This window comes from Heliangelus exortis, chromosome 27 (genome assembly GCF_036169615.1).
Source record: "Heliangelus exortis chromosome 27, bHelExo1.hap1, whole genome shotgun sequence".
NCBI lineage: Eukaryota > Metazoa > Chordata > Aves > Apodiformes > Trochilidae > Heliangelus > Heliangelus exortis.
Genome location: NC_092448.1, coordinates 2,996,135 through 3,007,019, shown reverse-complemented (window position 1 = coordinate 3,007,019; position 10,885 = coordinate 2,996,135). Strand labels below are relative to the sequence as shown.

The 10,885-nt window shown below is 46.2% G+C and overlaps 1 protein-coding gene across 1 annotated transcript; it reads left to right on the top strand.

Moving 5' to 3' along the window:
• The first annotated feature begins 2,086 nt into the window (after window positions 1-2,086).
• DAP3 (death associated protein 3) lies at window positions 2,087-10,876 on the top strand. Its single transcript, XM_071726921.1, has 12 exons — window positions 2,087-2,101; window positions 2,502-2,624; window positions 5,543-5,644; window positions 6,409-6,517; window positions 6,916-7,008; window positions 7,913-8,043; window positions 8,402-8,482; window positions 8,877-9,035; window positions 9,523-9,582; window positions 10,007-10,096; window positions 10,549-10,666; window positions 10,749-10,876. The coding sequence occupies exons 1-12, from the start codon at window positions 2,087-2,089 to the stop codon at window positions 10,832-10,834; spliced, it is 1,167 nt and encodes a 388-aa protein (XP_071583022.1). The 3' UTR covers window positions 10,835-10,876.
• Window positions 10,877-10,885: the final 9 nt, after the last annotated feature.

Genomic DNA, 10,885 nt, shown 5'->3' with positions numbered 1-10,885 from the left:
TTCTGGTTGTGTGGTGCTGGCAGCCTGTAGGAAATCAACAGCTTTTTTTCCAGAGGCTGTGGAATGGTGTAGGAACAGCTCCACCTTACGGCACATGACTTTGTGATGAATCTCCAGGCACCACGTGATGCTTTGCTGCCATTTCAGGGATCTGAGTTGGATTTTACTGAGTCCTTTGGCAGGCAGGAGCTCACTTAGAATCCACTCTACACCACGAGCAGAAATTGTGGTTCAAAAGGGGGTGAGGACATCACGTGCATGTTAGGATTTACTTAGCAGGGAGCCAGAAAGGTGTGGGGGTGCTTCTGGCACTCCTTGTGATGCCTTGGGTGTCAGTTTTAAGCCACTGTCCTCTCTTCCAAGAGGATCCACCAAGTGGCACGTTGCTGCCATAAAATCAGAGTATTTAATGCCTTGGCAGTGGTTTTCCAGGGCACTCAGAAGGATTCTTGTGGCCTGTTAAAAATGCAGATGGATTTGTGCCTGGATTTTGCAAAGGGAAACACAGAAGCTCCTCAGCTGCAACTCTGTGTCTCCCAAATTCAGGATAAGTGGGAGCAGTGCTGTGTTCACTGCTCAGGAGGTTTTCTTGGTTGGTGAAATTTACACCTGGATTTACACCTGTAAGAGCTACAAAGCATTTTAAGCCTCCAGGTATTTGAATCCTACTTCTGGTGGAGTCCACAAAGGGCAAGTTCCAAAGCACTCCAAGGCTGGGAGGTGACTCTGAAGAAGAGCTGAGGCTCAAAGAAGGGTTTTGTTTAAACTTCCAGGAGGAAGGCATTAAAGATGAGGTGTTCTGTTGATAGAAAAAGAGAAACTCCATGTTGCTGGCTGCAAGGACAGAGAACTGGACTTCAAGACACATCCTGCTCACCCTTTCCTACTCCACAGTCTTCCCAGAGCTTGTCAGGAACTGGCTTTTGTACCAGTTCCTGGTTCAAAATCCAACAGAGAATCCAGAGAATCCAACTCCTGCAGATCTTCTGAGATCTTGCTTTTAATCAGGTGATATTCCTGATACTGCTCTGTCATTCAGCTGAGTCCTTGAGCCAAAACTGAACATGGGCAGACCAGAAGTTAATATTTGCTTAATTTTCACTCATTGCTACACAGGTCAGGGCCAAGGATTTGTGTGGTACTCTGGAGAAGGGATGTTCTCCTCCTCAGAGCAGGAGCAAACCTGACAGCCCCAAGAAATTCCCTTGAGATCTGAAAAGGGAATATGGGATGTTCAGATAAAATGAGAGGCACTGATACCAGGAGAAAAATAACCCAGGGCTGACATGATCTTGGTGACCAGGTGACAACAGTTGCTTGCTCTAATTATTTGTGTTAAATGGCATCTTGGTGCCTTGCTCTGGGCTGTAAATTAATTCACTTCTGTGACCTTAAAACAAAACACCCCCAAATCAAAGGTCCTGACTGATTTGATGCAGGAAAGAAGAACACAGTGGGGAAAAGGTGTTAAAATGGGGTGACAGAAGTGGATGTTTGCTGATCTTCTGTGTTCTCTGGATACACCAAGGGGTTTAATTCCTTCCCTAAGAGCTGAAATGCTGATTCAGGAGCCTGTTGCTTGTTTCAGGTGGGATGTGGGGTAACCCCAACCTTCTACTTTCTCCTGAGCCCTTGTGGCTTTCAGAAAACTCAGCTGAGAGCAGAATTGCATCATGCCAGGGAGAACTGGAGCAGCTGCTCCTGTCTCTTAAACTTGAGTTTGAGGCTGTGCAGACAAAATAGGAAACCATTTGCTCAGTTTGCAACTGTTCCAGTCAGTAATATGAAGGGCAGCTTTCAGTTTTGCTCCCTTTGGTCACAGCCTCTGTTGGGAGTACAGACTCTTTTTTTTATTATTATTATTTTTTTTATTATTCACTGACAAGTGCTCATATTTTCTATCACCATAAGACAAAAAAAGGCTTCTCCTCCTGCTACTCATTTTCTTGCCTATTTTGGGGAGGCTTTACAGGCAGCCTGGCTATGGGAAAAAAAAAGAATTAATCAGCTTAGCTGGCTGTTTCAGTTTCTCAGCCAGGTCTGTATTCTAATGAAAGATTCTGTATGCAGGGACACAGTTAGGAAAATGGGTGCAGGGAAGGTAATTATAAATATCAAATAGTGGGCAGCACTGCACTAATCCCTCAATAATTGAAGTGATTATGGCTTAGGAGATGGCTTGAATTTCCAAGGTCCCAGCTGCTATTCATCAGTTGGGGCAGAAACATTGTGGGAATTTCCCAGCAATGAGACCTTAATGGCTCCACTTGTGCCTTTAAGCAGTCTTGGAGAGGATTGCCCAGGGCTTGACTCTCTGGATGACTTAAGGTGGGAGATTACTTGAGTGAGAAATGGGTTTGAAATAAAGTTTTTCAGGTTTTCAGAGAATTCTTGTAGCTCAAGCTGACAATAATGTGCTCACACCCAAACTACCTGGATTTTCAACCTGTAGTCTCTTGACTGCTGAAAAGTTTGTTGTTTGTCTTTTTCTTTTTCCCTAGTTGGAGCATGGATTTGCCCTCCATGCAGCAGCCAAGGATTGCCTCAGTTCCCTTGCCACTCAGGATGTCCAAACTCTGCCAGAAAGATCCAGGGCAGTTTTCTACACCAGTGAGAGTGACCCGGTGAGTGGGGGCCACAACTGTTGGTGTCAGACAAGCAAAAGTGCCTCAGTTCCAGCAGTCTGGCCCTGGCTGTGCTCTTCCTGGGATTGTGTTATTCCTGTGAAAAATTCCTGTGTTATTCCAGGCCTGATCACACACATCCACACCATGATCCCCAGCCCCAAGGAAAACTCTGCATGGCTCTGCAGTGCCTTTCCCTGGGTTTAAACAAGCCTGGGCTGCTCCTCTGCCTGAAAGCTCCTGGGAACAAGTATTGATTCCTTCTTTCTAGTTGCACAGATGAGATAGATGGGGTGTTGTAAAAGCTTAAATGTGGCTTAGCTTCTCATCAGACACATTAATTCCAACTCCAGGGTTATTCTTCCCTGACCAACCTCCCCAAATTGGCTGTGGAGGGGGATAAAAAACACACCCAGGATGACCTCAGCATAGCACAACTCTCCAGCATCATAATTCCAGCCTCACACTCTCTGTCTCCAGCACAAAATGAAGTGGAATAAATTAATGGAATAAGCCTTTGAGGTGCTTTGCTGCTGCCTCTGTAATTGGAGTCTTTCAATACGGATTCCTCTGGGGTCTCTATGGAAACAGCAGCATGCAGATGATCTTCCTCACGTGATCTGAGTGTCTCTATAGATTGCACAGAAGAGTCCAGATGGCAAGGATTGTCCCCACTGTCCTGTGCCTCCCATTTATGTTGCCAGGCAACTGGCTTTGGCATTCTGACTTCACGTGCCTGATGTTTGGTGACAACCACTGTTGATTATTAATTTATCAGCTCAGTGTTCCTCAGGCTCCCTGTGCTGTTCCCTTCCCCAGCAAACCTGATAGCTCTGCCTGCCCCCATGCTCCTGCCCATAACCTCCTTTTAAAAATGGATTAGGGAGACAGAGGAAAACTCCATTTTTAATAAGACTTTGCTTTTATATACCTTCCTGTTAGCAAAACTCTGAGTGACTAAACACCAGGGTTAAGCTCCTGACCCACTTTACACATCCAGGAGCTGGAGACTGAAGGAATTTGCCCAAGGTTATGCAGTGATGAAACTGAGAATGAAAATGGTCTCTGGAGTGCTGCTCTTGTGCTAACACTGCCACCCAAAACCACAGGTGCTCTTAGTCTGTGTCCAACATGTGCAGGAAAACTCAAGGGAATCCAGCCCAGAGTTTGAAACACAGCTCTGAAAAAAGACCAAAGTCCCTCTTAATAATTCTCCTCTTTAGCCAGTCTCCAAAAAACCAGCTCCTTACAGCAGATGAGCTATTGACTAGCCAGGTTTTTTAAATTTTCTCCCTCTTGCTAAGATTTGCTGAGCAGTAGACACCAGATGGGCAACTCAAGCAGCTCAGAGCAGTTTTGCTGAAGTTAACAAATGGCTGCTTCAAATTTGGAAAAGCTGTGGGTACCTGAGATCCTGCAGCTGTCCCCAGGTAAATCATCCAGCCCAGCACACCCTGACTCAGTAAGGAGGGAAACTGAGGTGCAGTTGCCAGGGGCTTGTCAGGGTGGAGGGAGTGGGCAGAATTTCAGGGTTCTGGCATGTTGCATGCTGGAAAACTGAAAATTTGGTCTGAAGAAAGGGAGGGAGACTGAGACACAGCAAGAATCCAGGGGCTGGAGAACTCCTGGTGCTGCAGCTGACTGCACAGGTGAGTGACCAAGCCCATGCCAGGGTTCTCTCATCTTTTTTGGGCCTCAGTAAATTAAAACCCCAGCTCTACACTAAGCTAATAAAGAATACAAGGAAAATCTGGATCAACACCCAGATCAATGAAAGCTGGGAGAAAGAGCAACTGCTGCTTTTTCTTTCTGAAGAGAAAACTGCTTTTCCTGGATCATTATTATGCAAAATAAAGAAAACAAGGACGTTTTTATATTCTGATTCCATCCCAAGCAAAACTGAAGCAAAAGACTGGCATACACAGGAATATAGAGAAGGATTATTTAACTTTACCTTCATGGAGCAGGGGATGATACAAGCTTCAAAGCTCAGAGCTGCTAAAAGTCACAGGGGAAGTACTGCAGAGTAGTTTTTATATATATATATATAGTTATATATATAGTTATATAGTTATATATATATATATACACTGTCCTAAATGCACAAGACACAAACTGATTACTAGACCAAGACTAATTAAAAAAGTGCTTTGCAAGTATTGTGTGGTAGGGAAATAGAATATTGAAAGGAAAAAAGAAGGATGAAACAGGCATTAAATTTTCAGATAACCAGTAACAACCTTTTCTGAGTGTATACTCTGAGGTCTTAAAGTAGTCACTCTAAATAATGCAGAATGATGCAGGTTGCTGGAGGAATAAGAAGTGACCACTTCTGTCACAGCAAGGGACTTGAGATTGGTGCCCCAGAAACCAGAGTTTCAAGCAAGCAGCCCTAGTTACAAAGGCACCTAAGGATTCCTACTGAGAGACAGCAAAGAACAAACTAGAAGCCAGAAATTTTTTTGCAGAAAAACAGCAGATTTTTTGCAGATTTCAACAGCAAGTTGAAATCTGTCAGATAACTCTCATATTACCATAAAGGTGTTGGGGTGACCAGAAGGACAAGTGAACTATTAAAAGATAATTTCAAGAAGCATAACAGGGCAACCAGTGCCCACAAAACATAATGGGTCATATACAGGCTCAAAAAAAATCCCTTTATGGTTTATTAAAAGATAGGAAAGCTTTTCTTGAGACTCCTCCACATCTTCCAGCAGTGTCTGATCCTGCAACCCTTTCTTTAATTTAAATGTTATTTCCTCTGACCCTTAGTAAGTATCTTACTCAAAGTATCTATTTACCAAGACACTGCTCACTTCGATGGAGTGTTCCCTCCCTGTTAAATTCTCTTCTGTATCCAGAAACAAAAGGGTTTTTCAGCCTTCCCCAGCCTGACACTTCTTATTTTACCTCCCCAGGCCAAGCACACGGAACACCACGAGGGGCGCCACTACAGCATTCCTCTGGAGGAGCTGAAAGTTGTGCTTCCCCAGGGGCTGCCCCCTCGCTTCCAGCAGCAGGTACTCAGTCCTAGAGCCATGGGAAGAGCCAGATCCAGCATGAAATCCATGCATCCAGCATGCAATCCATGCATCCAGCATCTACCATGCTTTCCTCTTGGAATAAGATGGAGTGAAGTGCTGCAAGAGCACGATTATTCCTGGTCTTTACTGTTGTTTCCTACCTCTAAAAGCTGTCAGTCCAATTAACCAGAACACTGGCAGAGGGGTGTGAGGATTCCACCTCAGCCAAGATTCTATCTGGTGGTTTTCATCTCTGAGTGCACAGTAAATTACAGAAATTTATTCTGTGTCTGTATGAAACAGAATCTGTGTCCCAGAATGTCTTCTGAAAATAAGTTTGTATCAGCAACAAAAAAATTCTTCTTGATTCCTGTTGTGAGACAGATGGGGCTGTGGATCAGGCTCTGGAAGGAGCCAACTCTGTCTGCTTGAGTTTAGGAAGAGATTCCTTAGCTGGGAATTAGGAATTCCAGGTGGTTGGCTTTTGATTTCTTGACAAGCCACTCAGCCTCACCTTGATTTCTGGGAAGGTAATGAAACACCTGATCCTGGAAACTTTCCAGGCACACAAAGGACAAGAAAGTCCTTGGGGCACTCAACACCCAACTTCCCCATGGACCAACTTGGTAAACTGGGATGTAAATCTGGTCCTGGCAGAGCAGGGGAGAGCAGAGTTTGCAGGACAGAGGTGGAGTCAAACCAGGGACAGCTTTAGGGTGCCAGCACCCAGCTGCTTCTTCATATTCTGTTCATTTCCTCAGATTAAGACCTTCAATGAAGCTTTTGTGATGGTGAGAAAACCAGCCCTAGAACTTTTCACTTACCTGAAAAGCTCCAACTTTGCACACCCAGCTGTCAGATATGTGATCTGTATCTTTTGGTGGTAGAATGCAAATTAAATGCAAGCAGGTGAGTTTACAGTGAGGTCTTGATGCTCTGCTGACCACTCTGGTTTTGTTCTACCACATGGATGTGGTCAGCAAAGCCAGTCCTGGGAAGTTTGTGGACATCATATACTGGTGTTTTAAGCCAGATTTGCCTTATGGCACAGACCCACAAATAGGGCACAACTAAAGGAATGGAAATCCTCAGCTCTGATACAGTGGGGTGGGAGGATACAGAAAAAAACCCCTTTGGGCTGGCTTTGGGGCTGAACCACCTCTGCTTTTACAACCTTTGAACCTCCTCTATGCCTTTTGTGAAAGAATTGTTAAGGATAAATTGAAGTGGGTTTTTTTGGAGACTTTCCTTGACAGTTCCTCTTGGAGATGGTGAGAAAGGAACAGGGAAGACCATGACCCTGTGCCACGTTGTTCACTACTGTGCCAGGCAAGGCTGGCTGGTGCTGCACATCCCTGATGGTAAGGACACTGCTGCTGTTGGTGTTCCCACATCACACACACTTGGTGAGACAGGGAAAGGTGTAGGGCAGGCCACAGCAAATTATCCTTGGATTTTTTTCCATAGTGGAGGAGGCTTATAAAACACAAAGCTCAGGGCAACTGGGCTGGTGAAGGGATCCAGCACAGATCCTATGAGGAGAGGCTGAGGGAGCTGGGGGTGTTGAGGCTGGAGAAGAGGAGGCTCAGGGGAGACCTCATCACTCTCTACAACTCCCTGAAAGGAGGTTGGAGCCAGGGGGGGGTTGGGCTCTTTTCCCAGGCAACTCTCAGCAAGACAAGAGGGCACAAGAGGTCTCAAGTTGTGCCAGGGGAGGTTTAGGTTGGACATTAGAAAGAATTTCTTTCTGGAGAGGGTGATCAGGCATTGGAATGGGCTGCCCAGGGAAGGGGTGGATTCTCCATCCCTGGAGATATTTCAAAAGAGCCTGGATGTGGCACTCAGTGCCATGGGCTGGGAACCACGGGGGGAGTGGATCAAGGGTTGGAGCTGATGAGCTCTGAGGTCCCTTCCAACCCAGCCAGTTCTAGGATTCTATGATAAATAAAGCAGAATAGAATTAGTTATTTTCACACACTCTCCCATGTTTTCAGTCAGCCTTTTTTACCTCACTGTTAACAAGTACAACAGGACACGTATTCCAAGTGGGTCTGATCTCAGGGGAGAACTTTTTTTGATCTCATGGGCTGGACTTAATGAGCACAGGTGAGTTCCTTGCCAGCCTCAGTGATTCTGTGAGAGTCTTGGCTGGGAAGGAAGGCAAAATTTTTGTTACCAGCAAAGCAGGAGAAGAGATAAAAACAAAAACACCCAACCCACACAACTGAGTCTTAAAGAAAGCCACCTGTTTTCTTTTGCTTACAGCTCATCTCTGGGTGAAGAACTGCAAGGAACTTCTGCAGTCTTCCTACAACAAAGACCGACTGGATCAGCCTTTAGAAGCCTCTTTCTGGCTCAAGAACTTCAAAACCTCAAATGAGCGCTTCCTAAAAGAGGTGTGTGGAGCCTGTCAGGTTATTTTGGTCAGTGGCTAAGAACTACCCACAGGATCATTTCTCAGGGACTGATTCCTCTCACTGAGCACCTTGATTTGCTCATTTTTGAGGAATGCATCATGGATTAATGCATGTCCTGCTGTTGCTCTCAAGCCCACCAACCCCACCCTTCACTGGAACTAAATTTTTGGAGTAGTAGCAGCACTTCAAGTCCTTCCCTGTGGGGGTGGCTCTTTGCAATGAGTACTTCTAGATTCTGCTCCAGTTTGTAGCACTGCTGCAAAGAACCAGGAATCCTGCCATCCAGACTCACCAGGCTGCCTTTGCTCCCAGTTTAATTGTAGTTTTCTTACTGCAGATCAAAACACAAAAAAAGTACGTGTGGGGCAAACAGGAAAGCACAGAGGAGGGCAGACCATTGGGTGAAGTGGTGGAACAGGTAAGGAACAAGGGCCTGTGGCTTTGTCTCATCTTTTATGAGGAGACCCCATCTTTGTGTATGTGGAACAAATTGCTCTGTATGAATAACAGTTCTAGAAAATGGGAGGTGTTTCCCTTTCAACAAAAGGCTAAAAAAACCCACGTTTTGGGAGAGGTGATGGATCTGTAAAGGAAGGTGGGAGAGAACCTGGGTAAAAGCAAACACTACAATCTGAAGGGTCCCACTTCTTTGATACCTCAGACCAGATTGCTCCTTTGAAAGGCACAAATGGACTTTTCCACTCTTATTTTCTCTTCCCCCTTAGCAAGGGCTGTAAAAACTGTGCCAAGTTGCCAGCATTACATATTAACAAGAAAGCTGAGCTGAGCTCTGTGCCTTTGTCTACCTGAAGGGTTTGACTCGTGTGAAAAATGCCAGTGATGCTGTAGGGGTTGTGCTGAGAGAGCTGAAGCAGCAGAGTCAGCTCGGCTCCTTCCGACTCCTCGTGGCAGTGGACGGGGTTAACGCGCTCTGGGGAAGGACTACACTCAAGAAGGAAGACAAAAGTCCTGTGAGTTTTCTTCTCTGGTGATATTTCTGCATTCCTGCTGCAAGGGAGAGCACGGGAGGGTGTTCTGTTCATTTCTGAGTTGAAGGGACCTGCAAAATTGGTTTTGCTGAAGGATGTTCTCAGGGAGAAGTGCACAGATGCCTCCAGAGTCTGGCGTTTCTCTGTGTGACATCACTGAGGCTGAATGCAGCAGTGCTAGGTGAAAGCAAAGAAAAAAAAGGCACCTAAATGATGTAAATTGTCCTTCCAGACTAAAGCAGGGGAGGGGACTTCATGTCTCAGATAGAAAATGCTAAAAAAAAAAAAAAAAAGTGATGCAAGACATTACTGAGGCTGAATGCAACAGTGCTAAGTTGAAGCAAAGAAAAAAAAAGGCACCTAAATGTTGCAAATTATCCTTCCAGTCTAAAGCAGGGGAGGGGAATTGATGTCTCAGAAAATGATAAAAAAAAACCAAAAACAAGTGATACAAGACAATCTTCCCCAGGTTTCTCCAGAGGAGCTGACACTCGTGTACAACCTGAGGAAGATGATGAGGAACAATTGGGTGAGTTCAGTCTGGACCTTGGGGTGTGATATTCCCAAAATGCAGAAGCAACTTTCAGTTCCTACAAAAAACCTGTTTAATTTTTTGCCCCAGCAGGTCAGCTCCTTATTTTCCAATCCCCTGGGTGCTGAGGTCTCTAATGGGGGTAGTCTTGAGATTTGAAAGTGTACTGGAAAGTCCTTTTGAAATTATTTCAGTTGTTGCAGCTGGAAGCCATTTATTTGTAAGAATGACACATTTTAATGCCAGCACTGGGAACACCAACTCTGTATTCCCTGTGTTAATGAACTTTGGAAATTTTGGAATTAAAGTAACTATAAAGTTGAAGAAGAAAATACCTCACACTTTTTTAGCATCAGTCCATGACTACTGCACAAATTCTGTGGCTGCAGCTCACAGGGTTTCTGATCTGCTTTTCCCTTAGAATGGAGGAGCCATTGTGACCACCCTCAGCCAGACAGGTTCCCTCTTCAAGCCCAGCTCTGCCTATTTGCCCCAGGAATTGCTGGGCAAGGTGAGTCCTGGCCTCTTCCCCCACCACCCTTCACACTGGGAAGCCAAGAGAAATCCTGGAGAATCCAAGAGAACCCCATAATGCCCAGGGCAGACTTTTCTTCAGAGCCTCCTCAGGTCACACATGGTTTTATTCTCCTTGTAACCAACTGCCCCCAGCAGGGGTGAAATCACCATCCCTAGAGGGATTTCAGACTCCTTGGAGGGGTTTCAGACTCCTTGGAGGGGTTTCAGACTCCCTGGAGGGATTTCAGAGCCCTTGGAGGGATTTCAGACTCCTTGGAGGGATTTCAGACTCCCTGGAGGGGTTTCAGAGCCCTCATGGTGCTGAGGGTCAGTGGTGGCCTTGGCTACCAGTTGCAGATCTTGAAGTTTTCCAACCAAACCAAGTCTATGATTTTATGAACTCTGCTTGGGCTGGCGGCTCCATTTCCATCCTCCCTTCCTCCCCAGGAGGGCTTCGACGCTCTGGACCCTTTCGTCCCTATCCCTGTCCCCAACTACAGCCCGCGGGAGTTCGAGAGCTGCTACGGTTACTACCTGGACCGCAAGTGGCTGCAGCACGAGAAAGGTCAGAACCGGCCCGGGTGGGTGGGCGGGGGTCCCGGAGGAGGCTGCTCCCCCCCCTCATTAACGCCGCTCATCTCTTACAGCGCACACGGAGGACGGGAAAGAGGAGCTGCGGTTCCTGAGCGGCTCCAACCCGCGGCAGCTGGACCGGCTGGCGGGACCCCTCTAGCACAATAAATGCCGGAGCGCAGGCGGCTCCCGGCGGTGTCGGTGTCGGTGT

Coding starts and splice junctions, on each gene's coding strand:
- DAP3 (XM_071726921.1), top strand. Junction 7,009..7,912: donor GGTGCTGCACATCCCTGATG/GTAAGGACACTG, acceptor TTTTGCTTACAG/CTCATCTCTGGGTGAAGAAC. Junction 8,044..8,401: donor ATGAGCGCTTCCTAAAAGAG/GTGTGTGGAGCC, acceptor TTCTTACTGCAG/ATCAAAACACAAAAAAAGTA.